Raw genomic sequence first — 27,776 nt, 5'->3', positions numbered from 1 at the left:
CCATCCTATCTGCCTAACCCAATAACCCCTCCTAACCCTTATGGACACTAAGGACAATTTATCAAGGCCAATCCACCTAACCTGCACATCTTTGGACTGTGGGAGGAAACCGGAGCTCCCGGAAGAAACCCACACAGACACGGGGAGACCGTGCAGACTCCGCACAGACAGTGACCCAGCCCGGAATCGATCCTGGGACCCTGGCGCTGTGAAGCCACAGTGCTAACTACTATGCTATCATGCTGCCCATAAAACAATGGACAATGGACTTTGGAATGCAAGCAGGAATGGTGGCCTTCATCCCAGCAGGAAAGGTGACCCTTCAGACCTGGGGGATGCACTGGGGCTGTACGAGATAGAAGAGCTCAAGGAGGAACGTGCAGCAGCGGACCCTGCCCTAGAGCAACAAGAAGCCGCCAATGAGGCTGTTGAGTTGGCCGCCCAACAGGTTGAGGAGAAGGTGGGAAGGAGGCACCGCAACAGGTCTCATACAAGCAGCACTTGTCATTCAAGGATCTGCCAGACCAGACATGCTGTCGAAGACTCCAGCTGAGCAGGGGGACAGTGCAATATATCTGCCAGATCAAAGCACATCTGGCACCGTGGGGGTATGAACATAAAACATAGAACAGTACAGCACAGTACAGGCCCTTCGACCGACGATGTTGTGCCAACCATTTATCCTAATCTAAGATCAACCCAACCTACACCCCTTCAATTTACTGCTGTCCATGTGCCTGTCCAAGAGTCGCTTAAATGTCCCTAATGATTCTTACTCCACCACCTCTGCTGGCAGTGCATTCCACACACCCACTCTCTGTGTAAAGAACCTAACTCTGACATCTCCCCTATACCTTCCTCCAATCACCTTAAAATTATGTGCCCTCACCATTTCCACCCTGGGGAAAAGTCTCTGGCTATCATCTCTATCCATATCTCTCATCACCTTATCAACTCACCTCACTTCCTTCTTCGCTCCAGTGAGAAAAGCCCTAGATCCCTCAACCTTTCTTCATAAGACATGCCCTCCAGTCCAGGCAGCATCCTGGTAAATCTTGTTGAACTTGTATAAAATATTAGCTTTGCCCAGCTGGAGTTATTGACGCGATTTACCGGCCTCATCGCGCCTGACTTGGTGACGTGACGAGGCCATTCAATCTCGTGAGAGGCCTCTCGCAGAATGAACGACACTTTAGACGTATTGCAAGATTCAATCGATCCTCACAAGTCATCATGATCTGGGTCTCACCAGCGCTGGAAAAGATCCAGATCAGCATATTTAAATGAGCCATTTGGCTCATCTAATCATGTCTGCATCGGATTCTCCTGGTGCCCGGGAACTAACGGTCTCCCACCAAATCTCAACCAGGCATGATTTTGTATTGGTCCACACAAATGTGGATCAAGCATAATGGCACCTGGGGGGGTTTCCCAGGCCTTTGAGACCCTTGTGGGTCAGGGACAGTGCAGGGTGGCCCCCTGTTCTGCCCTCTGGCACCTGAGCACCTTGACATTGCCCTCCAGTCCAGGCAGCATCCTGGTCAATCTCCTTTGCATCCTCTCCAAAGCATCCGTTTTACGACGGCATCAACAGTCCCCTAGGAGCAGCGATCCTGCGCCCCACAGGGGCCAGCACGGCACTGGAGCGACTCACGCAGCTACAGCTGCCGATACCGGTGTCAAACGGGCGCCATGGGTCTGCACATGCGTGCTACGGCCGGCGCGAACTCGCGTTTGCGCGCTACGGCCGGCACGAAGTCACGCATGCGCATGGGTTTCCTTCTCCGCTTCGGCCCCGACGGAACATGGCAGAGAGCTACAAGGGCCCGGCGCGGAGGAACATAGGACCCCGCCAGGACAAGCCAGCCAAGCCGATCGGTAGGCCCCGATCGCAGGCCAGGCCACTGTGGAGGCCACCCCCGGGGTCGGATTCCCCCAACCCCCCACCAGGCCCCCCGCAGAATGGACACCGAGGTCCCGCCGGGTAGGACCACATGTGAACGGCGCCAGCGGGACTCGGCCTATCTCGGCAGTCACTCGGCCCATCGCGCTTGGAGAATCGTTGGGGGGGCCGCCGACCGGTGGCGCACCAACCGCGTTGGCGCCAATGGTCCTGATACTCCGGTCACCGGTGACCGGAGAATCGGCGGACCGGTGTTGCATGAATTGTGCCCCTCCCCCCCGGCAATTCTCCGACCAGGCCCGGGTTCGGAAAATCCCGCCCCCTGCCTTTAACCCTGTATTCAGCATTCAAATTCGACCTTCCAAAATGAATCACTTCACATTATCAAGGCTGAACTCCATCTGCCACTTCTCAGCCCAGCTCTGCATTCTTTCAATGTCCTTTTGTAACCTGCAACAGCCCTCGATACCATCTACAACTACACCAACCTTTGTGTCATCGGCAAACTTACTAACCCACCCTTCCACTTCCTCATCCAACTAATTTGTAAAAATCACAAAGAGCAGAGGTCCCAGAACAGATCCCTGCGGGACAGCACTGGTCACCCACGTCCAGTCAGAATACTTTCCAACCACTACAACTAGCTGTCTTCTTTCGGCCAGCCAATTCTATATCCAGACAGCCAAATGTCCCTGTATCTCATGCCCCCTAACTTTCTGAATGAGCCTCCCATGGGGAACCTTATCAAATGCCTTACTGAAATCCATACACACCACATCCACTGCCCATCCTTCATCAATGTGTCTTGTCACATCCTCAAAGAATTTAATGAGGCTTGAGGCATGACCTGCACTTCACAAAGCCATGTTGATTATCTTTAATCAAACTATGTTTTTCTAAATAATCATAAACTTCTCTTGTCATCTCAGAATCCTTTCCAATATTTTGCTCACCACAGACATAAGACTGATGGGTCTGTAATTCCCAGGGATTTCCCTATTCCCTTTCTTGAACAGGAGAACAACATTCGCCTCCCTCCAATCATCCGGTACTACTCCAATGGAGTGTGAGGGCGCAAATATCATCACCAACGGCACAGCAATCTCTTCCCTTGCTTCCCGTAGTAACCTTGGGTATATCCCATGAGGCCCAGGTGACTTATATATCCTGTAGCTTTTCAAACTTTCCAGCACATCCTCCTTCTCAATATCAACCTGTTTTAGCCAATTAACCTGGTTTGCGCTGTTCTCATGGGCAACAATGTCCCTCTCTCTAGTGAATACTGAAGCAAAATATTCATTTAGGGCCTGCCTTATCTCCTCAGACTCCAGGCACAATTTATCTCCACTATCCCTGATCGGCCCTACTCTCACTCTGATCATCCTCTTATTTCTCACATAAGTGTAGAGCGCCTTGGGGTTTCCTCTAATCCTTCCTGCCAGGGCTTTTTTATGCGCCCTTCTAGCTCTCCTACGTCCATTTTTGAGTTCCTTCCTGGCTACCTTGTAACCCTCTAGAGCCGAGCCAGATCCTTGCATCCTCGACCTTACGTAAGCTTCCTTCTTCCTTTTGACTAGAAGCTCCACTTCTCTTGTCATCCAAGGCTCCTTCACCTAAACATTTCTTCCTAGGCTCAGTCGGACGAAACTGCCCAGCACTCGCAGCAAGTGCTCCTTAAACAACTCCCACATTACTGTTGTGCATTTCCCCAAGAATAACTGTTCCCACTTTATGCTCCTCAGCTCCTGCCTAATAGCAGTGTAATTTCCCCTCCCCCAATTAAATACCTTCCCATACTGTCTGTTCCTATCCCACTCCATGACTATGGTAAAGGTCAATGAGTTGTGATCACTGTCATCGAAATGCTCTCCTACTGAGATATCTGACACCTGGCCTGGTTCGTTGCCAAGCATTAAATCCAATATGGCCTCCCCCCTAGTCGGCCTATCTACATATTAAGTCAGGAATCCTTCCTGTACACACCTGACAAAATCTGCTCCATCCAAACCACTTGCAGTAAGGAGGTTCCAGTTCATATTAGAGAAGTTGAAGTCACCCATGACAATAACTTTGTTGCTTATGCACCTTTCCAAGATCTGCCGCCCAATCTGTTCCTCCATCTCTCTGCCGCTATTGGGGGGTCTATAGAAACTCCCAATAAAGTGACTGCTCCTTTCTTGTTTCTGACTTCCACCTATACCGATTCAATAAACAAATCCTCCTCGATTACCTCCTTTTCTGCAGCTGTGATGCACTCCCTAATTAACAGTGCCACTCCCCCTCTTCTTTTACCCCCCTCCCTATTCTTCTTAAAACATCTAATCCCCGGAACATCTGACAACCATTCCTGCTCATGTGAAATCCATGTCTCCGTAATGGCCACAACATCATAGTTCCAAGGACTGATCACGCTCTCAGTTGATCTCCCTTATTCCTGACACTCCTTGCATTGAAACAGACACACTTTAACCCATCCCACAGAGTGCAACTTTGCCCTATCAACTGTCTATCCTTCCTCACAGACTCGCTGCATACTATTTCTGCCTGTTCAACAGCTACCCTATAATACGTAGCTCTGGTTCCCATCCTCCCCCTGCCAAACTAGTTTAAACCCTCCCGAAGAGCTCTAGCAAACCTCCCACCCAGGATATTGGTGCCCCTCCAATTTAGGTGCAATCATTCCTTCATGTACAGGTCCCACCTTCCCCAGAAGGTATCCCAATGATCCACATATCTGAAGCCTTCCCTCCTGCACCAGCCCTGTAGCCACATGTTCAGCTGCACTCGCTCTCTGTTCCTTGCCTCACTTGCATGTGGCACCGTTGGCAATCCTGAGATCACTACTCTGCTTGTCCTGCTCTTTAGCTTCCAACTTAACTCCCTAAAATCACTTTTTAGATCCTCATCCCTTTTCTTAGCTATGTCGTTGGTGCCTCTGTGTACCACGACTTCTGGTTGCTCACCCTCCTCCTTAGGAATCCTGTAGATGCGATCCGAAACGTCCCTGGCCCTGGCACCCGGGAGGCAACATACCTTCTGGGAGTCTCGTTCGAGACCACAGAATCTCCTATTCATTCCCTAACCATTGAGCCTGCTATCACTATTGCTTTTCTACTCTCCCCTCTTCCCTTCTGAGCCACAGAGCCAGGCTCAGTGCCAGAGACCTGGCCGCGAGGCCCTTCCCCTGGTAGGTCATCGCACCCTACAGCATCCAGTGGTGTCCCTCACAACCCACATCCTACAGGAGGAGCATGCAACTGCCCTAGCCTCCAACCCCTCTGATCTGAATTCCCAAAGAGGTTTAAACGTATGGGGGAGAACACGTGTTTCCAGTGGCCGCCAAGTTGACGGTCACTGCTTTGCGCCACGGGTTCCTTCCAGGCGCTGAGAGAAGACCTGTCCAGAATTTCACAGACTTCAGTGCAAAGGTGCATCGTGACGTCATAGAGACCCTATATGCCTGGTCGGTGCAATACATCAAATTCTAAGTGGACCGAGCCCACCAGATTCACCATCATCGCTAAGATTCCCCAGGTCCAGGGGGTAATCGATGGGATGCATGTCTCCCTATGAGTACCAGCCCATGACAGGCCGATCTTCACAAACCAAAAGTAGTTCCACTGGATGATCGTGAGGCTGATGTGTGACCATGAGATGAACATCATGCCCGGACAGTGTGCACCACACCTTCATCCTGACACATTCGACGATTCCTGACCTCTTCAAGGCACACCTCCGGCTGAGCAGTTGACTCTTGGGCGTCAGAGGATTGCAGCTGTGGTTGATGATGCCTATTCAGAGGCCACAGACCAATGCAGAGATCTGCTACAACAACGTCCATGCCACGATCAGGGACGTGATCGAGCGATGCTTCGGCATGCTGAAGATGCGGTTCAGGTACCTGGACCACTCTGGAGGGGCCCGCCAGTATAGTACTAGGAGGTTCTCCCACATCGTGGTGGTCTGTTGTGTTATCCACAACACTGCACAGCAGTTTGGTGATGTGCTGGAGGGAAAGGCTGAACGGCAGGCCTCGAGCGATGAGGAGGATGCGGGGGTGGGGGCGAGGATGGGCGGTACATGGAGCCCGAGCAGGCACGGGAGGCCACACAATGTGTGCACCTGGGCTGGCACGCATAGGATGCTCTAATCGTCTCCAAGTTGACCAGCTAGGGGGCCTGGCCAGCAGCACGTACATCGCATCGCATACCGCCCCGTCCCAGCCGACTACCCTCTCCCATGAGCACCCTCCATGACCCAACCTCCCCTTGTAACCCTCTCCATGATTCTTACCTGTCACACTATGGGGTGGGGACCCTGGGTTGGCGGTAACAGCAGGATGGAGAATGATGCCGACCCACTCTGGGATGAGCTCTGGTGCTCCGCATCGTTCGACAATGTCTGACTCCTGCCCACGGTAGCACTGTCCACAGTCCACCTGGGTGATCCTGCATGCAACCTGGCCATTCCATCACACAGTCCTACTGGCTCTTGGGGTGGCGGATGTGGGGACGGTGGGCTGGGTGGGATGGGTTGTAGAGTGATGGCGCATGAGGGAGGTGAGCGCTGGCTGAACTGCGGTCCCTGGCCCATGCCCACCCCCAATGTCTGCCCAACCCCACCCCCAACCCCCATCGGCTCCTCTGCAGCCAGCCCAGACCGGCCCATCCCTCACACCCTTCTGACAAATCACCAAGGCAGGTTGTAACGTTTTCAACGTGTTTATTGTGAATAAGTGAACATACATAAACAGGTTTGTGCACTAGCCCCAAACGCTATCCTATGTGCTGCACCTGTGCCGACTTAACAGGTGCCTTTACCTTTCTGGCCTTACAGGTCCTAGCACTATGCCTAGGTGGATCCCCAGGTGATACATCAGAGGTAGAGGTGGACTCCTTTGAATCCCGTCCTGTGACCTGTGTCTCTTTTGGCAGCCGTCATCTGGGGCGACCGAGTCTGGATGGGCCCAGCTGCTGCTCAGTTGTCCCAGGATGTGTGGTACCGCCCAGTTCTGCCCGCTGCCCATCGGATGGGTAATTGTGGTATCAACTCCATTATCTTACTTGCAGTTTCAACCCTGATGCGCCGCCTGACCACCAATGATTCAATTTCCAACACAGCATAAGTGGAAGCCATTGAACATCTGAGAGCTGCAAGGAAAGGTCAGAATGGAATCATGCATGCTCTGCTTCTTGCCACACAGTTTTACGTGGAGATTGCATTTTCTCCCCATGTCTGCGTAGGCTTCTGCCGGGTGCTCCGGTTTCCTCCCACAGCCCAAAGATGTGCAGGTTAGGTGGAATGGCCATGCAAAAATTGCCCCTTAATTTTCAGAGATCTGCAGGTTAGATGGGGTTATGGGGATAGGGGGGGGGGGGGGGCCTAGGTAGGGTGCTATTTCAGAGTGCTGGTGCAGACTCATGGGCCCCATGGCCTCCTGCTGCATTGTCAGGAAACCCATGAGTGATTTACATTCCTTGAAATCACTACAGTGCAGAATTCTGCCCATCGAGTTTCCACCTACCCCCAAAAGAGTTCCTTCCTTAGGCCCACTCCCACGTAACACCTTTAACCCCATCTAACCTGCACAACTTTGGGGAAATTATTTAGCATTGCCAATCTACCTAACCTGTACATCTTTCGATTGTGGGAGGAAACCCGTGCACCCGGAGGAAACCCATGCAGACAAGGGGGGAACATGCAAACAACACACGAATAGTTACCCAAGGCCAGAACCATACCCGGGTTCCTGGCGCTCTGAGACAGCAGTATAAACCACTGTGCCACCGTGCCACCCATTGTTGCCATGATGACTGTGGATAGCAATGGTCAAAGGGCCTTCGGAATCTCACAGGAGTCCAGCAATTGTCCCTTCAATACATTGCTCGGACTGCTGAAACTCCACCCCTGGGAGTGGCAGTGGCTCTGTGCAGCATGAAGCTGGGATGACATCATTCATCCGCTCTTCACTATCATTGGGTCAGTGCCTTGCCTCTTGTGAGTTGCCTCTCAGTCAGCCCAGGTCATTGCTGCCAATATCGATGTGGCGCAGTTTGTAGCCAGAGCTTCAGGGTCAGATTTGTTCCAGACAGCGAGGTCGGCTGCAATCTCCCACAGCGTGAGTCAGCAGCCTTCCATGAGCCATGCTGCAGCTATTGGGGCAACACTGCATAAGAGCACCAGAATGAGCAAAAGCACATGAAAAACAGGCAGTAAGGGAATGCAGAAGGGTGATTAGCTGATTGCAATTTGGTCATAATGATGATTTAGATTGTTTGCTTTGAGGTGGTTGTATGCCAAGGGTTTAAACTAATATGGCAGGGGGTTGGGAATCTATGCAAGGAGTCAGAGGAGGAGGAGAAATAAGGATAAAAGCAAAAGGCAGAAAGGGGAATAAGGAAAGTGATAGGCAGATAAACCAAAAGCCAGATTCACAGTGAAAAATATTGGGAGCAGGACTAATAATGTTAAAAAGAGAAGCTTCAAGGCCTTGTGCCTTAATGCACGGAGCATTCGCAATATAGTGGATGAACTAATTGCACAAGTAGATGTGAACGGGTATGATATAGTCGGGATTACGGAGACATGGCTACAGGGTGACCAGGGATGGGAACTGAATATCCAGGGGTACTCAGTATTTAGGAAAGACAGACAAAAAAGGAAAATGCGGCGGTGTTGCATAACACAACAGTGAGGGAGGGTATTAGCCCGACAATGCGGATCTGTATGGGTAGAGCTGAGAAACACCAAGAGGCAAAAAACATTTGTGGGCAACAAATATTGAGCCCCAAACCTCAGTGATATTGTTGGGATAGGCATTAAACAGGATCTTAGAGATGCATATGTAAAGGAACAACGATAATTATGGGTGATTTTAATCTGCATACAGATTGGGAAAATCAAATTAGCCACAATACCATAGAGGAGGAATTCCTGGAGTATATGGGGGATGGTTTTCTGGATCAATATGTTGAGGAGCCAACTAGAGAACAGGCCATCCTAGATTGGATACTGTGTAATGATAACGGAATCGTTGGCAATCTAGGTGTGTGCGTGACCCCTTGGGGGTGAGTGACCATAATATGGTAGAATCTTTCATCAAAATGGAGAGTTAAGTAGTTGATTCTGAGTCTACGCGCCTGAATATTAACAAAGGAAACTACAATAAAATGAGGCGTGAGTTGGCTATGATCGACTTGGGAATATTACTTAAGGGATGATAGTGGATAGGCACTGGCAATTCAAAGAACGCATGGAGGAACTGTAACAATTGTTTATTAATGACTGGCACAAAAGTAAAATGGGAAAGGTGGCCAATACAAGGCTTACAAGGGAAATTAGGGACAGTATTCGATCCAAGGAAGTAGCATATAAATTGGCCAAGAAAAACAACAGGTCTGAGGATTGGGAACTGTTTAGAATTCAGCAAAGAAGGACCAAGAAATTGATTAAGAAGGGGAAATAGAGTACGACGATAAGCTTGCAGGGAACTTAAAAACTGTCTGTAGGCAGCACGGTGGCGCAGTGGGTTTGCCCTACTGCCTCACGGCGCCGAGGTCCCAGGTTTGATCCCGGCTCTGGATCACTGTCCGTGTGGAGTTTGCACATTCTCCCCGTGTTTGCGTGGGTTTCGCCCCCACAACCCAAAGGTGTGCCGGATAGGTGGATTGGCCATGCTAAATTGCCCTTTAATTGGAAAAAATGAATTGGGTACTCAAAATTTATTTTAAAAACTGACTGTAAAGGTTTCTATAGGTACGTGAAGAGAAAAATACTGGTGAAGACAAATGTAGGTCCCTTGCAGTCAGAAACACGGGAATGTATTATAGGGGACAAAGAAATGGCTGAGCAACTAAATACACACATTGGTTCTTTCTTCATAAATGAGAACATTAATAAGTTACCAGAAATTTTGGGGAATGTGGGGTTTAGTGAGAAGGAAGAACTGAAGATGATCCATATCAGTAGAGAAATGGTGTTGGGGAAATTGATGGGATTGAAGGCTGATAAATCCCCAGGGTCTGATAATTTACATCCCAGGGTACTGAAGCAGGTGGATCTAGAAATGGTGGATGTATTGGTGGTTATCTTCCAGGATTCTATAGACTGCGGAACAGTTCCTGCAGATTGGAGGGTGGCTAATCTAACTCCACTATTTAAAAAGGGAGGTAAAGAGAAAGCAGGGTCAAGAGAGACCACTAAGCCTGACATCAGTAGTGGGGAAGATTCGAGAATTCATTATCAAAGATTTTACAGCAGAGCACTTAGAAAACAGTGGCAGGATCAGACAGGGTCAGCATGGATTTATGAAGAGGACATCATGCTTGACAAATCTACTGGAATTCTTCGAGAATGGAATGGGTAGAATTGATGAAGGGGAGCCAGTGGATGTGGTCTATTTGGACTTTCAGAAGGATTTTGACGAAATCCCGCCTAAAAGATTAGCATGTAAAATTAAAGCTCATGGGATTGGGAGTATTGTATTGAGATGAATAGAAAACTGGTTGGCAGACAGGAAACAAAGAGTAGGAATTAATGGGTCTTTTTCAAATTAGCAGGGAGTGACTAGTGTGGTACTGCAGTGATCGGTACTAGGACCCCAGCTATTCACAATATATCTTAATGACTTAGATGAGGGAATAAAATGTCACATCTCCAAATTTGCAGATGACACCAAGTTTGGTGGGTGGGTGAACTTTGAGGAGGATGCAGAAATCCTTCAATGTGATTTGTACAAGTTGAGTGAATGGGTAAATGAATGGCAGATGAAATATAATTTGGATAAATGTGAGGCTATCCACTTTGGTAGCAAAAACAAGAAGGAAGACTATTATCTGAATCGCCATAAATTAGGAGAGGGAACATGCAACAAGACCTGGGTGTTTTCGTACACCTGTCACTGAACGTAAGCAAGCAGGTGCATCAGGCGGTAAAGAAGGCAAATGGTATGCTGTCCTTCATTGCACATACAGGAACAGGGATGTCTTGCTGCAATTACACAAGGCCTTGGTGAGGCCACACCTGGAATATTGTGTGCAGCTTTGGTCTTCTTATCTGAGGAACAATGTTCTAGCTATAGAGGAAGTGCAGTGAAGGCTTATCAGACTGATTCCTGGGATGGCAGGACTGACACATGAGGAGAGATCAAATTGGGTTGGATTGTATTCACTGGTGTTCAGAAGAATGAGGGGGGAATCCCGAAGAAACCTATAAAATTCTAACAGGACTGGACAGGGGAGATACAGGAAGGATGTTCCCGATTGTGGGTGTGTCCAGAACCTGGGGTCAAAGCCTGAGGATATGGGGTCAACCATTTAGGATAGTGATGAGGAGAAATATCTTCACCGAGACAGTGGTGGACCTGTAGAATTTGTAAGAAATTGAGTCTAAAACATTGTATGATTTCAAGAAGCAATTAGATCGAGCACTGAGGGTGAAGGGGGTCAAAGAATATGAAGGAAAGTGGGATTAGGCTACTGAGTTGGATGATCAGCCATGATCATAATGAATGGAGGAGCGGACTATGTTTTACATAGATTACATAGAACATACAGTGCAGAAGGAGGCCATTCGGCCCATCGAGTCTGCACCGACCCACATTAATCCCTCACTTCCACCCTATCCCCGCAACCCAATAACCCCTCCCAACCCTTATGGACACTACGGGCAATTTTTAGCATGGCCAATCCACCTAACCTGCACGTCTTTGGACTGTGGGAGGAAACCGGAGCACCCGGAGGAAACCCACGCAGACACGGGGAGAACGTGCAGACTCCGCACAGACAGTGACCCAGCGGGGAATCGAACCTGGGACCCTGGCGCTGTGAAGCCACTTTTCTGTCCCATTACACAGATACAGTCATGAGAATGTCGCATAAGAAATGGTTAGATGCTCATGCTACTGCAGTGATGTCAGAATGTGGGTGGAGCTGAGCTCTGGTTCTGCTTTTTAGTTTCACTTTGAGAAAAGCTTGGGTGTGTCTGTCTTTTTGGTTTCGTTTTTCAGTGTGTTGCAGCTGAAGTCAGCCAAAGCAGCTGTACTGTTGATCTCCCTGCCATGAAGGACTATATCTTGATCATTTGGTGAATTCAGAAATTTAAATGTTTTCAGGATTGAATGTAAAGCCTGATGAGCTTCTGTTTAAAGGTTGTTAAGTCTTTTGGATGTTAAAAGAACAACTTAAAGGATTCCTTAGTGTTGTATTCTTTGGGGGTTATCTTTGAATTAATGGTTGCTAAAATTTTCACTTTGTTTTAAAAAGGTTAACTGAAGGTCATAGAATAAACATTGTTTTGCTTTATAAAATACTTTTCCATTTCTGCTGTACCACACCTGTAGAGTGGGCCGTGTGCTCCCCATACCACAATCTATTAAAAGTTGTGGGTCAGGTGAACTCCATGATACACATTGGAGTTCTCTAAATCCTGACCCATAACAATTGGGGGCTCGTCCGGGATAAAAGTCTATCTATTGGATTGGCTTAGTGAACTTAAAGACAGTGAGGGGTGAGCGTATTGTGGTTGCTTTTCAGGTGTGGTATTTTAGTTTAAGTGGGGAGTGTGTTGTAGACAATGGCTTTTTCAGAGGTTCAGAAGTTTTTGGGGGTGGAGACGGTCACACGCAGTACCTTATGGACAGAGACAAAAAGCAGACTGTTAGATTTGGCAAAAGGATTGCAGTTAACATTTCCTGACAAAATGTGAAAAGATGAGGTAATTACGGCGGTGGCGAAGCATTTAAAGTTGCCTGAGATACAGTCTGACTCATTAGAAATGGCAAAGATCCAGTTGCAGATTAAGCAACTTGAACATGAAAATGAATTAAAGCCGCTTGAATATGCAATGAGAGAAAAAGAATAGGAGAGAGAAGAAAGAAACAAAGAAGAAATAGCCCTAGCAGAACAAAAATAAATAGAAAGGGAGATACAGATCAGGGAAAAAGATAAAGAGAGAGAGTTTGGACTTCAGAAAATGGCCATGAAACATGACAGTCAGTTAAAATTGACAGACGTAAAGGGAAACGTACAGTTAGACGATAGTGATGAGGATAGTGAGAAAGGGTGTTATAGTCAAAGGCATGGTGGGGATCTATTTAAATATGTCCAAGCATTTGACGAGAAGGAGGTAGAAGCCTTTTTCATTTTATTTGAGAAGGTAGCTAAACAAATGAAATGGCCACAGGACATGTGGGCATTACTGATTCAAACAAAGCTGGTATGTAGGGCGAGTGAAGTGTTTGCATCACTACCGGAGGAGGTATCTGGGACATATGTGGAGGTGAAAAAATCCATCTTGGGTGCATATGAACTAGTGCCTGAAGCCGACAGATAAAGGTTTAGAACTTTAAGGAAAGAATTTGGTCAAACATACATGGAGTTTGAAAAGATCAAACAGAGTAATTTTGATAGGTGGATAAGGGCTTTGAAAATAGACCAAACGTATGAAGCTCTCAGAGAAATTATACTTTTGGAGGAGTTTAAAAATTCAGTTCCTGATGTAGTGAGAATTCGTGTGGAAGAACAGAGGGTTAAACCTGCGAGATTAGCAGCAGAAATGGCAGATGATTATGAATTAGTTCATAAATCAAAACTTGGTTTCCAACATCAATTTCAATCTGTGAGGGATAGAAACTGGGGACATGAGAAATACTCAAGTGGTAGAGGTAAAGGTGATCTGATGGGAGATAATAAGGAGTATGTACCTCAGATTAAAAAATAAATCCAGGAGGGTGGAAAAGAAATGAAAAGTTTCAAATGTTTTCACTGCAATAAACTAGGCCATGTAAAGTCACAGTGTTGGTGGTTGAAGAAAAACACCGGGAAGTCTGATGTGGTAAAACAGGATAAGTCAGTGGGGTTTGTTAAAGTGTTAAAGGAAAGCCCAAGTGAAGCGAAGGAGGTGCAAAAGATTGTACAGAATGATCGAGAGGTGATTGAGAAGAAGGTGCCATATCTCTTTAAAGAATTTACTTGTGTGGGTAAAGTTTATTCATGTGTATCAGGAGGAAGGAAGTCACAATTTTAAGAGATACAGGAGCTAGTCAACCTTTCATGGTAAGAGATGAGGAGTTATGTATTTTGGGAAGAATGTTGCCAGAAAAGGTGGTAATATGTGGAATTCAGGGTGAGAGGAGTAGCGTTCCATTATATAAGGTAAGGTTGGAAAGTCCAGTGAAGAGCGGTGAAGTAGTAGTAGGAGTAATAGAGATACTATCTTGTCCAGGAATACAGTTTATCTTGGGTAATGATAGAGCTGGATCGCAAGTGGTGGTGATGCCTACTGTGGTTGATAAGCCAGTGGAAAATCAGACAACTGAAGTGTTGAAGGACGGATATCTTGGGATTTTTCCTGATTGTGTAGTAACAAAGTCGTAAAGTCACAAGTTAAGACAAGAGGAGAAATCAAAGAGTGAAGATGAAGTTGAAGTGCAATTATCAGAAACAATTTTTGATCAGATGGTTGAAAAAGAACAAGAACAGGTGGAGGATGAGGCGGATATTTTTAGTTCAGGAAAATTGGCAGAGTTACAACAAAAAGATATAGAAATAAAATGGATGTATCAGAAAGCATACACGGAAGAGGAATCTGCGTGTATACCAGAGTGCTATTACCGTAAAAATGATGTCTTGATGAGAAAATGGAGACCTTTACATATGCAGGCGGATGAAAAGTGGGCAGAAGTTCATCAAGTAGTATTGCCGGTAGGGTAAAGGAGGTGTTGCAAGTTGCACATGAGGTACCAGTGGGAGGTCATTTGGGAATAAGGAAAACTCAAGCTAAAATCCAGAAATCTTTTATTGGCCTGGACTACATAAAGATGTGGTTAAATTTTGTCAATCATGTCTCAATTTTCAAAACTACGAACTTTGGATTTCTTGTCCGCGGCCCGTTTCATCACATTTTGTGATGAAACCTCAAGCAGTGATATCACCAGCACCCTTAATACCCATTTCAGCATTTGAGGAACCTTTTTCAAGGGTCCCAATTGATTGCGTAGGACCGCTTCCTAAAACAAAAAGTGGGAATCAATATCTTTTGACTATAATGAATGTGTCTACTAGGTTTCCAGAGGCCATTCCAGTTCGTAATATTACAGCTAAAAAGATTGTGGAGGAGTTACTTAAATTATTTACGAGATATTACCCACAGAAATACAATCGGATCAAGGATCAAATTTTACCTCAAAGTTATTCAAAGAAGTTATGGATAGCTTAGGAATAAAACAATTTAAATCAACTGCGTACCATCCAGAATCGCAGGGAGCGTGAGAAAGGTGGCATCAGACATTAAAGACAATGTTGAGGGCTTATTGTCAAGATAATTCAGAGGATTGGGAGAAAGGAATTCCATTCGTACTGTTTGCAATTAGGGATGCACCTAATGAGTCAACCAAATTTAGTACTTTTGAACTAATTTTTGGTCATGATGTAAGAGGACCACTTAAATTGATTAAGGAAAAATTGGTGGGTGAGAAATCGGAAATTACATTATTGGATTACGTGTCAAATTTTAGGGAATGATTAATTAGAGCAGGTGAATTGGCTAGACAACATTTGAAAGTTGCACAAAATGTGATGAAACGGGCCGCGGACAAGAAATCCAAAGTTCGTAGTTTTGAAAATGGAGATAAAGTTTTAGCATTGTTACTATTGGTAGGTGAACCTTTAAAAGCTAGGTTTTGTGGACCTTATCAGATTGAAAGGAAATTAAGTGAGGTGAATTATGTGGTAAAAACACCAGATAGAAGGAAGACTCACTGAGTGCGTCATGTGAATATGCTTAAAAGGTACTTTGAAAGGGAAGGAGAGAAAAAGGAGAAGGTTTTAATGATTCTAACTCAAAGTGACGAACCAAATCCAGATGACTGTGAATTTGACATACCTCAAATTAAATTGGAAAATGAGGGTGTTCTTAAAAATTGGGATAAATTGTTGAGTTACCTTCCAGAGGAAAAACAAACTGACCTGAAAGAGTTATTGATATCACATGGGCAAGTTTGTGGAGATAAATTGGGAAGTACTAAAATGGCTATACATGATGTAGATGTGGGAAATGCTGTTCCAATCAAACAATATCCATATAGACTTAATCCTTTAAAATTGGCACAGGTTAACAAAGAGATTGAGAGTATGCTTAAAAATGGCATAATTGAAGTGGGTTGCAGCCAATGGAGCTCACCCATAGTGATGGTACCTAAACCAGACGGTACCCAACAGTGGTGTGTGGACTATAGAAAGGTTAATGCAGTTACAAGAACGGACTCTTATCCTATTGGATTTACTTAAAGGTTACTGGCAGGTACCTTTATCTGAAAGGGCGAAGGAGATTTCAGCTTTAGTGACTCCAGATGTTATATACCAATTCAAAGTTATGCCATTTGGCATAAAAAACACCCCAGCTGCATTTCAACGGTTAACTAACAAAGTTGTTTCAGGGTTTCCCAATTGTGCGGTATCCATCGACGATCTGGTAATTTTCAGCCAGACATGGACAGAACATTTATAACATCTGATGGAGTTATTCGATCGACTTCAGGAGGCGGGTTTGGTGATAAACCTAGCCAAAAGTGAATTTGGGAAAGCCCAGGTCACATTCCTTGAGGAGTTTTCGATACCCTCGAGACGAAGGGAAATAATGTGATTTCTTGGTATGAGTGAATTTTACCGGAAATTTGTTCCAAATTTTATCAGTGTGATTGTTCCACTGATGGACTTGCTGAAGAAACGTCGAAAATTTCAATGGGCAGCGGACTTTCGACAGGCATTTGACTGCCTGAAAGCTGTGATAACCAATTCTCCTGTGTTGGAGAATTGCAAGGGACTCTGTGATCAGATTGAACTAAAGTATCTGACTTTAAAGAGAAGTGCCGAGGCGTAGAACAATGGACGGATCGTGCAGAAACCTTCTTGTTCAAAGAGACTGTCAATCATGAAGGATTTCAGTTGGAGGAAGCACAAAAAAAAATGGACTATATTATTATACCTGTTTGCGTGTGTTGTTCTTTGAAACGATAAAGTATATTTACTGTCTGCATTTCTTAAAGGATAGTGAAAAGGTGAAAAATGAAACCATTTTGAAGTTGATGGTTTGTTTGTTTTTCTTGGGAGGAGGTGTCATGAGAATGTCGCTTTAAGAAATGGTTAGCTGCTCATGTTACTGCAGTGATGTCAGAGTGTGGGTGGAGCTGAGCTTTGCTTCTATTTTTTAGTTTCACTTTGAGAAAAGCTTGGGTGTGTCTGTTTTTTTGGTTTCGTTTTTCAGTGTGTTGCAGCTGAGGTCAGCCAAAGCAGCTGTACTGTTGATCTCTCTGACATGAAGGACTATCTCTTGATCATTTGGTGAATTCAGAAATTTAAATGTTTTCAGTATTGAATGTAACGCCTAATGTGCTTCTGTTTAAAGGTTGCTAAGTCTTTTGGATGTTAAAAGAACAGCTTAAAGGGTTCCTTAGTGTTGTATTCTTTGGGGGTTATCTTTGAAGTAATGGTTGCTAAGATATTCACTGTTTGTTTTAAAAAGGTTAACTTGAGGTCATAGAATAAATATTGTTTTTCTTTATAAAATACTTTTCCATTTCTGCTGTACCAAACCTGTAGAGTGGGCCGTGTGCTCCCCATACCACAATCTATTAAAAGTTGTGGGTCAGGTGAACTCCGTGATACACTTTGGGGTTCTCTAAACCCTGACCTATAACAATACATAGAATATAGGAGCAGGAGGGGGCCTTTTGGCCCTTCGAGCCTGCTCCGCCATTCATCACGATCATGGCTGATCATCCAACTCAATAGCCTAATCCTGCTTTCTCCCCATAGCCTTTGATCCCATTCTCCCCTAGTGCTATATCCAGCCGCCTCTTGAATATATTCAAAGTTTTAGCATCAACTACTTCCTCTGGCAATGAACGCAACCATTGCAACCAAAAGCTTGCTGTGATGGTCAGCGACTGATGAAAAGTCATGCATGTGATTATTTTTCAATGCAAAACTAGAGTTGCATTCACTAGTATCATGGTCAGATGAGCCAATCACGGACAGCCTGGCCAGAAAGGAGTTTTGTTGATTTTCCCTTCCATTCTGCCTGGGCAGCAGCTCACCCTAGATCTTGTGTTCAAGGCTGTGCTACCATGGTGGTGCCGAATGCATGTGGCCAGCAAATAGCTATCCTTATCCTGATGCTAGCCGGCAGTTTCTCCTGGTGGTTCAAACGCTGATGGTACAGAAGAATTCTGCAGAATAAAGGCATCATGACTGTCACCAGGAAGTTGGACATTGACCTGCATAATATGCTGAGATTGGGCGCACATCAACTGGACATCATATGTCGAACTTATTCCAGCTGCAATAAATGTATGAATTTACATGCAGCATCTGCAGAATGACACCCTGCACCACATGGAAACCTGCTGTCCTGCCTGTCACTGTATTCTTGTTTCACCTGGTACTCACTGGCAAGACAGAACAAAATGCATTCAGCTTTCCTTGTGTCACAAAAGCCAACATGGTGTTGGAGTGAGAGCAATCCACAACCTATAAGTTCATTAGACATACTGGTCTCCTTAAAGAAGGTCTGTGTCCTTTATAGAAATACAAGAAAAGACACTAATCAAAAGATAGCTGGTACTGTGCAGGGACTCCTTCTAGAAATTTCCTATGTGGATGATACTGCCGACCTTCCTGGGAGGACATGATACTTTGCACCTGAAGACGTGTCAAGGCCCACTTCAAACAGAGTCTGAAAGGAGGGCATGAAAAATGCAAAAGGCTCGGCTTGAATCTCTTTGTTTGTGAAGACAATGGAAAATATACCCCCCCAGCCAGCTATATCCCACTAGACACCCAAAAACCACATCTCAGAACATGCCAAAAAGGTTCTGAGTTGAAAACAAAATGGAATTTGGATGTAAGACCTTCCGGGAATACATAGAAATGAGTTTAAAAACGGGCTCTGCAAAACAGAGAGACAGAAGCGAGAAGAAACTTGACAGCTTTCTAAGAACACTGCTGGAATAAAAATCGGGACCCCCCGCGCTCCCTCTCTCTCACTAGAGAGAAATGTTGTATCAGGGAGAAGCAAGCATCACAACGGAAAATGACAGTCACTCCTGCAGCAATAAGCATGTCATCTCTCCCTCTGGGGAAAAGCCAACAAGTGTCTCCAACAGACAGGAAAACTGCTAAAGTCAACTGAAAAGTTCGACTGATATCACCTGATTAATGGTCACAACCTGTCAACATCCACATCTCATGAACAAGACAAGACAAGGACTTATTTGTTTATATTTTTTTAAACTTTTATTTGGACTCAACTTTCTTTTCTGACCTGTGCGGACGTGTGCTATGTCTTTAATAATTTTTCCTTGGGTTTTAAGTGACCAATAAAGTTCCTCACTGGGATTCTCCGTTGGCAGGATCCTCTGCCCCACTGGCAGCATACCCACACCTGCACATTTCCCGACAACGTGGGGCGGTCCACAACAGGAAACCCCATTGGCCTGCTGCGCGAATCGAGGGTGGGATTGTCTGAAAATGGGGCTATGTCCCCACGCCGGCAGGATAACCAGCGGCAACTACTCCGGCGTTAACAGCCCCCGAAAGTGAGGAATTCTCCAATTTCTCAGGGGCAAGGTAGACGCGGGAGTGGTTGACGCCGTGCCAGTTCGTGCATGCGCGGAACGGCCGGTGTGATCTAGAGCATGCGCGGACCGACCGGCGTATTTCTGCGCATGAGCAGACCAGCCGGCATATTTCCGCGCATGCGCGGGGGTTCCCTTCTCCACGCTGGCCCCCGGGTAATATGGCAGAGCCCTACACGGACCCGGAGCGGAAGAAAGAAGACCCCCACGGAACCAGCCCGCCCGCAGATCGGTAGGCCCCGATCGCGGGCCAGGCAACCATGAGGCGCCCCCCCCAGGACCACCCCCGCACACTTAGCTGCCAGGTCCCGCTGTGCGTGAGGTGAGTAATTCACGCCGGCGGGACTGGCCAAAACATTATGGCCACTCGGCCCATCAGGGCCCGGAGAATCGCCGGGGGGGGGGGGCTGCTGTCAACGGCCCCCGACCGGTGTGGCGGGAATGCCTCCGGCCCCCAAAAAACGTCGCCGGAGAATAAGGCAGCCGGCAATGGGGCGGGATTCGCGCCTCCCCCCGGGGATTCTTTGACCCGGCGCAGTGTCGGAGAATCCCGGCCGGAGAATCCCGCTGCGCCAGATAACAGGGTTGGTGAATCCTGCCCACTCTTTGTTTGACTCAAGAAAACCTGGTTTGATTGGCTCCTTATTAAAAGTTTAAAAACATTTGGTCTGAGAAACTTATCCACAGGGGAAATTATTTTTCTTTGAAAACCTTTCTTGTAACCAACCGAGCGGGTTGAATGAAAAAGGGAACCAGCTCATTGCTCCTCACCCAGTCATAACACTTGTAATCAGAGCAACTGTGAACAGTGAGATGTTGGAAATATCACTCTGCTCCAACCTGGAAGGAGCCCGGTGTGAAACAAGTAATGACCATGGCCACCATCAAAGCCACTGGCAATGCTGTCCTCACCCTGCTCTGAGGTTGTAGGTATGTCAGCAACAGATTTCTGTCAGCACATCCTCAGCAAAACAAAAACATTACACACAATGTTCCTCACCGGGATTGAGATGGGAAAATTGCTCACTGAAGGCCCTACTTCTTGCTGAAATCCATTCTATCTCTTTTCCTTCTCCCTCTTTGGACAGCTTTTCCTCCTTGACCACTGCTGATTATTTTCCCTCTCATCAGGCTAGCCAACGGGGATGAAACTTACAGCATCCAGGACTCAAAGTAAGTGACTGAGCAGAACCCTTGAAGTGAGGAGCAAGGCCTTCACAGAATGGCTCACCATTCACTGTAGTTTTCAGCAGATATAAGTAACAGTACAAAGCTCCAAAAACATCTAATATATCAGCAATAGTCAGTGAAATCAATGAACAGCATGCTGAAAATAGTTGATGATCCCTTTAAATAGCACTCATGGGGTTTCCTTCCTGTTGTTGAGCATATGTTCAGCTGTTTGAGAACAAGTGTTGGGATCCAAAATGGCAGTCAATTGACTGCTACTCTGCCTACACGCTGCTTACTCTCCACACCTCCAGTCCTTGCATCCAATGCCCTAACTAACAACCTATCTAAAATACCATCAGTGCAGCTCGCACCAGAAGTGTGTACATGACACAAATGCCATTTTGGACCTGTAATTACACTTTTTATAATGAGAATAGGGGTGCTACACAATATAATTTTGAGGTAACATGTAAGCATGTCAGGTGTGATAAAGTTTATATTGATCCCCTTGCTGATAGTCTAAACTCATAAGGAAGCAGGGACTTCAGAATTCCATCAGAAAAAAGCATGATGACACTTTACTTTCGCAATAAAATTATCAATATTTTTTTTGTATAAGGTATCAGTTACATCTTTTCTCCCCTAACTTAGTCAACAAATATTCCTTAGAACTAACCTCCGACATATATTTCTACTGTACCAATTCACACATGTTGCCATATCCGCTCATGCGTGTAAACCTTCAGGCGAGGAACGATAAAATAGGAGGTGAAGAAATTGTGTGTTGGGTGTTCTGGATCACATACAGGTCACCAACACTTGAAGTAGTGCAACACTATTTTATTAAAAGGTTGACTATTTAAACATACTTGAACTGTGGGCAAATACGATACGAGCTTTAACTAAAGACCTTTGCCTTGTCCTAACCAGTTGATGCACTCAGTACATGGTGAATGTCTGTGTTGCAGGCTGTGAGCTCTGTCCTCCTAGCTAGCTGCTACTCGAATGAGCGGGAATTCTGATGCCCCCTGTCTTTATAGTGCGTGTGCTCTCACTGGTGATTGGCTTCGGTGTTGTGTATGTTGACTGGTCCCACTGTGTGTCCATCAGTGTGTGTCTGCACCATGATATACTGGTGTATATTATGACAGAAATTATTTGAAAAGGTCAGGAAACAGCATGGAACAAAAGTCCTGTCTGACAACTGCCTAAGTCAGAGACAAGACCCTTGATTATGGGACAAAGCCAAAGCCAGTCTGACATCCAAACTGGGTACTCATTTACACCGAACATAGGAAATCAATAACATTCAGGGTACCACGTCTACAGGCATCTGAACCTGAAGCATTGAAAAAACTTGTCACCAAATACTTTTGCCATAAACTTTCCAGTTCCGCCCATCGCTGAATTGACACGGGCAGGACAGACAATTTGAGCGACAATTGAAAGGTCCGTTGACCTCAGGTGGGAATTTTGTGCCTCGGAGCAGACTGCATTGGAAAATCCCACCCTAAGTTATTTTTTAAGATACTTATAAGAACGTTAACTGCTCCTCCCAGCTCCATCTTAAAATCTTGGGCCACTGCCAGCTGCAGCTTGCTTCACTGTGATTGTCCTCTCTCCCCCTTCCAGGCTTATTCTGCAGCCTCAGTCAGAAATCAGCTGGCCAATCTTGCTGGCAACCCGGCCCGTCTCCACTGCTGCGACTGATGTCTGCAGCTCGTTGGCAATTTTAAAAAGAGAGTCTGGCACAACACGTTACCTTTTTTGGCATCTGGAACGTGCACTGCACCCACATTGTGCCCCACTTCATGGATGATCCAATTCCTAGGGCAATAAGTTAAGCTGGCTGACATCACACTGCCTCCAGTACGCAATTTGTGCTTCTACCTGAACTGGAATTGCTGTTTAAAACTTCTGTTTACATTGTATCTTGTGCCAATAAAAAGAACTGTTTCAGGAAATGAAAGCTTTTATGGGTAACATTATATTAGACTTTAAAAATCTAGGAAATAATAATTGCTCATTTGCAGTGTATTTCCTGTAGGTCGATGATGCTAACAACAGGCTTTTACTCAGCAATAACAATGTACAATCTGTAATAAATGCACCTCCCTCAGGGGCAACAAACGTATTTCTCTTTTTATTCGGCAAGAAGTTATTCAGAGTACAAGCTTACTAATTATACCATCACATTGAGCCTCCTGAAGTTTGTAAAAGCAAGCACTCACCCATGTAAAGGATCCAGAACTATTGCTCTTGGATGCGACATTTCACCTTCTACCAATGTCTTCCTCGTCTGAGAAGCCTTCTCCAGTCTTGCTACACTTATAGTCTTCTTGTAGCTATCGTCTGTCCAATACAAGTTATTGCCAATCCAGTCCACAGCGATACCTTCAACGTTATCCACGCCTGGAAGGTAAAAGTTAAAAAAAGTGATGACAATCTGGAGGTGAAAATGGCATAAAGCTGGTAAGTTAGGGCGAGTTCCACCAGTCCTATGATCACCTCATAGAACATAGAACACACAGTGCAGAAGGAGGCCATTTGGCCCATAGAGTCTGCACCAACCCACTTAGGCCCTCACTTCCACCCTATCCCCGTAACCCAATAACCGCTCCTAGTCTTTTTAGTCACTAAGGGCAATTTATCATGGCCAATCCATCTAACCTGCACGTCTTTGGACTGTGGGAGGAAACCGGAGCACCCGGAGGAAACCCACGCAGACAAGGGGAGAACGTGCAAACTCCGGACAGACAGTGACCCAGCGGGGAATCGAACCTGGGACTCTGACGCGTGTGAAGCCACAGTGCTATCCACTTGTGCTACCGTGCTGCCCAAAGATTAAAATCAAGGCACGAAAGCTTAGGTTCCCCTGCACAGAATGTTTAAATTGTGTATAACTTTGTTGATGTTTTCATTAACACTGTTCAAACAGTTGTTATCGGCCAACAGTTCAAAGCCAATAATACACAACAAGGTGATACACAACTTAGGTTAGACACCCAATATTTAATATTACTGGGTTGGAAAAATATGATTTAACTCCTTTGTACCACTCTGTGGGTGTTATCAGGTATTGCCAGTGCAGACTTTCTGTTTTTCAGCTGCAAATTGTAGGAAAACCTAAACGGCACTGTTCAAAAATAATTACCACTTACATAGAAATAAAAATGGAAAATGCTGAAAATACTCATGGTTAGGAACAACAAGGGCAGGATTCTCCGTCCCACTGCAGCCATTCTCTGGTGCGGCGCGCCGCTGCCGGCAGTGGGATCCTCCATCCCGGCAGTCGGCCAATGGACTTTCCCATTGTGGGCACCCCCACACCGTCGGGAAATCCACGGCGTGAGTGTGCTGCTGACGAAGAGGAGGATCCCGCCGACAGAGAACCTTGCAAGTTGGAATAATTTGTCCCAAGAAACCTGCCTCAGTCTGGTGATTCCAACCCTCAACCTTCATTTCTTACAGAAATGTACCAAATTGTTTCATGAATGTATTTTTCTAAAAATTAATTCTTAGGACATGGATGCCATTGGCAAAACATAAATTTAAGATGGTAATGGCGAGTTGACTGCATGAAATTCTGTAGTCCAAGTGGTGAAATAAGTGCCACAATGCTGTTAGGTAGGTATTTCCAGAGTTAGTCTCAACAACAATGCAGGAAAAGCAACAATCGACTGGTCTACAGGATGGTATACAGCGTGAAGGAATGCCTGCTGCCCTTGTCTTTCTTGGCAGCAGAGGTTGTGGGTTTGCCAAATAAGCTTTAATGAGTTTCTGTATTGCATCCTGTAGATGGTACATGTTGCAGCCGCACTGTGCCAATGGTGAAGAAGTGGATGTTTAAGGTGCTGGATGAGTCACTGATCAAGTGCACTGCTTTATCGAAGATGCCATTTTGCTTCTTAAGCACTGTCGCAGTTTCAATCCTTCAGGCAATTGGAGAACATTCCATCACTCTCCTCATTCATGTCTTGTAAGTGGTGATGAGGTCTTAGGAAGTTGTGAGTCACTCATTGCAGAGTACTAGCTCTTTGACATGGTCTAGTAGCTACACAAGAACACAAGGAATCAAAACAGGAGTAGGCCACCAGGCCCTTCAAGCCTTTAACATGAGCATGACTGATTTATGCCATCCTCAACTCCTTTTCTGTGCCATTTGCCCATAGCCCTCTATTCCTCGGTCTATCAAACATTTATTCATCTCCACTTTAAATACTTCTAATGGTCCAACCTTCACCACCTCCAGGGCAGAGAATTCCAGAGATTCAGCAACCTCTGCGAGACAAAATTTCTATGCACCTGTTTTAAATTATTGCCCCTTTATTTTGTAGCTATGTCCCCTTGTTAAAGATTCTCCCACTAGTGAAAACATCTCAGAATCTACCCTGTCAAGCTCCTCAGGATCTTATATGTTTGAATGAGGTTACCCCTCACTCTTCTAATGTCCAAAGAACTTAGACATAGACTATTTAGTATCTCTTGATAGGACAATCCTCTCAGCCCAGGAATTAGCCTGGTCAATCTCCTTTGACTACCTCCAATGTAACTGTATCCTTTTTTAGGTAAGGGGCCCAAAACTGTATGCAATATTCTAGGTGAAGCCTCACCAACACCCTGTAAAACTGCAACAAAACGTCACTAATTTTAAACTCCAAGACCATTTCAATAAAGGCCAAAATGCCATTTGCTTTCTTAATTAATTTTTGGACATGCCCGCTAGCCATTTGTGATCCATGCACTAGAGCACTGAGATGTTCTGTACTTCACTCATCTGCAGTCTCTCTCTATTTAGATAATAATCTGCCTTTTGATTCCTCGTACCCAAATGCGTGACCTCACATTTCCCCGCATCAAACTCCATTTGCCATTCACCCAATCTATATACATCCCATTTCAGAATCACAATATCCTCATCACAACATGCTACAGCATTTATGTTGCTGATCTAGTTGAGAATGATGATGATCCTTTGGATGTTAATTGTTGGGGTTTCAGTAATTGAATGCCAAGGGAGATGATTACATTTTCTCTTGTTGGGGTTGGTCATTGTCTGGCACTTTTGTGGCATAGTTAAATGCCACATCAGCCCAAACCTTGATAATGTCCAGGCCCTGCTGAATGCAGCCATGGACAGCTTCAGTGTCTGTGTAATTGCTAATGGAATCGCACAACATTCCTCACTTCAGCAAATTGGCCCATTTCTTATGATGGAGGAAATGTCATTGATGAAGGAGCTGAAAATAGTTTTATCCAGGATGCTGCCTTTAGGAACATCTGCAATGATGTTGTGCGGATGAGACCATATTGATTTTCCTTTGTGCTAGATGTGACTCAAGCACGCAACTGGGTGTTTTTGTCCCTGATTCCCATTGACTTTGCTGTTACTGGAACTCCTCAATGCCACACTTTGACAAAGGATTCCTGTTGCCAAGATAGTCACCCTCTCCTCACTTTGGTGGAAACGTAACTCAGCATCGATGAGCAGATTATTGTCGGAGCTGAGTGATAGCATTGCTCATGACTACTGCTATTATTTGCTGATGATTGGCAGTAAGTAAGCTGACAAATTAGTGGGCTGTGGATGTCTTGCTTTTTGTGGACCGGATATAGTGAAGAATATTCTACATTGTTGCTTAGATGCCAGTGGCATATAGCTCTACTGAAACAGCTGACTTATTTGCCTCGTCTTTCTTTTCTAAAATCTTGTAAGATTCGATTTTCCTCTGTCTAGAAAACAACATGGACTATCACTGAATTACTTTTAAAATGTAGTCGATATTCCCTTGTTATTGTTTAATACCTTAATTTTTTAAATATCCATTGTATCTTTCTATGCCTTTCCCTGTGAACAAGTAAAATAAGTGACCAGGAGGGATCTTGATACAATCTGTCAGGAATGCTTACATTGTCGTGGAAAATAGCTACTTGTCTAAGCAATTTGCTAACCAGTTTATAACATCCACTTTTAATCAGTACCATTCTGTTCAGTTGTAAGTCTCTTGTTACAGACTTAGTAAATATTCTTTGAAAGTTAAGATATATATCAAGGCTTATGGTACTAATTTTATTGCCAGTTCTGTTACATACTTTAAAAATGGGAATATATTTGTCAGGTATTGCTTTTGCTTCATCAATCTTTTTTAATGCATTGAAATTCTTTCCACAACAATTTCACTTTACTATATTTCCCACGATTAATGTCACACTAGAAAGAACATTGACCTGAAATTGTACACTGCAATTATAACAGATGGATCCTTACCATGTTTCACTGAAATTTCCCTCTTTACTATTTTGACTAGATTAATGGTTTAGCACTGCCACTAAAATTGTAGAGAGGAGAATTTCAGAAGAACATGTTAAGCATTTGTATGCTAATGCACTGTCAGGAGCAAGCTTGCAATCTTTTTTGTCTTTTAATGTCAGAAGTTGTTTTCCAATCTTCTGGTACAATCCCAGTGTTCAATGATCTATAAAACATTTCTGTTCCAGGATCCACTATTTCCACCTTAATTTTCTTAAGTGCGCCTGGAGGCATTAAATGTGCTCCTCACTAAAGATTTAAGTACTCCGTTTTTATTGCCTTTACTTACGCCATGAGTGTGAATGTACCTTTTCCATTACTATTGTTTGCCAGAGAGTGTAAAACTAATGTTTCCATCAGACCAGTTTATTCTCATGTTTAACATACTCATTTGTTTCTTTCGTCCTTTAACTGTCGCAAGAAGCATGTTCAAAATTTACCCTGAATAACTATTTTGGGCTTCTGGTTCTCTCTGTACATGACTTATTATTTTTAATTTTCCTGATATTATTTTTCAACCTCGACATGAAGACAGCATTTCACTGGAAATTGATCGAGATCAAAGAGAATATCCTCCAATGGCTGGACTAGAATTGTAACCAGGGCCTGAGCAGAGAGCTTGCTGGACTTTCCTCCCAGAACAAATCAGGGGCGCAATTCAGTTAGTGCGTTGCACCCGGCGTGGAGCCAAGTGCGACCGGTGATTCCCGGGAGAGACCCAAATCGGGCTTCATGCCGGGCCCTTTACAAGTCACCCG

At 45.2% G+C, this 27,776-nt stretch overlaps 1 protein-coding gene across 1 annotated transcript in view; it reads right to left on the bottom strand.

The window, feature by feature from the left end:
* Positions 1-27,776, bottom strand: part of LOC140406643 (low-density lipoprotein receptor-related protein 1B-like) — a 1,956,985-nt gene that overhangs the window by 443,851 nt on the left and 1,485,358 nt on the right. Inside the window, exon 12 of the mRNA XM_072494650.1 lies at positions 22,940-23,120. Within this exon, the coding sequence (XP_072350751.1) occupies positions 22,940-23,120 (181 nt within the window). The remainder of the gene's footprint in view (positions 1-22,939; positions 23,121-27,776) is intronic.

The sequence above is a fragment of the Scyliorhinus torazame genome, chromosome 2, assembly GCF_047496885.1.
Source record: "Scyliorhinus torazame isolate Kashiwa2021f chromosome 2, sScyTor2.1, whole genome shotgun sequence".
In the NCBI taxonomy this organism is placed as follows: domain Eukaryota; kingdom Metazoa; phylum Chordata; class Chondrichthyes; order Carcharhiniformes; family Scyliorhinidae; genus Scyliorhinus; species Scyliorhinus torazame.
This window is presented reverse-complemented; position numbering and strand designations above follow the sequence as displayed.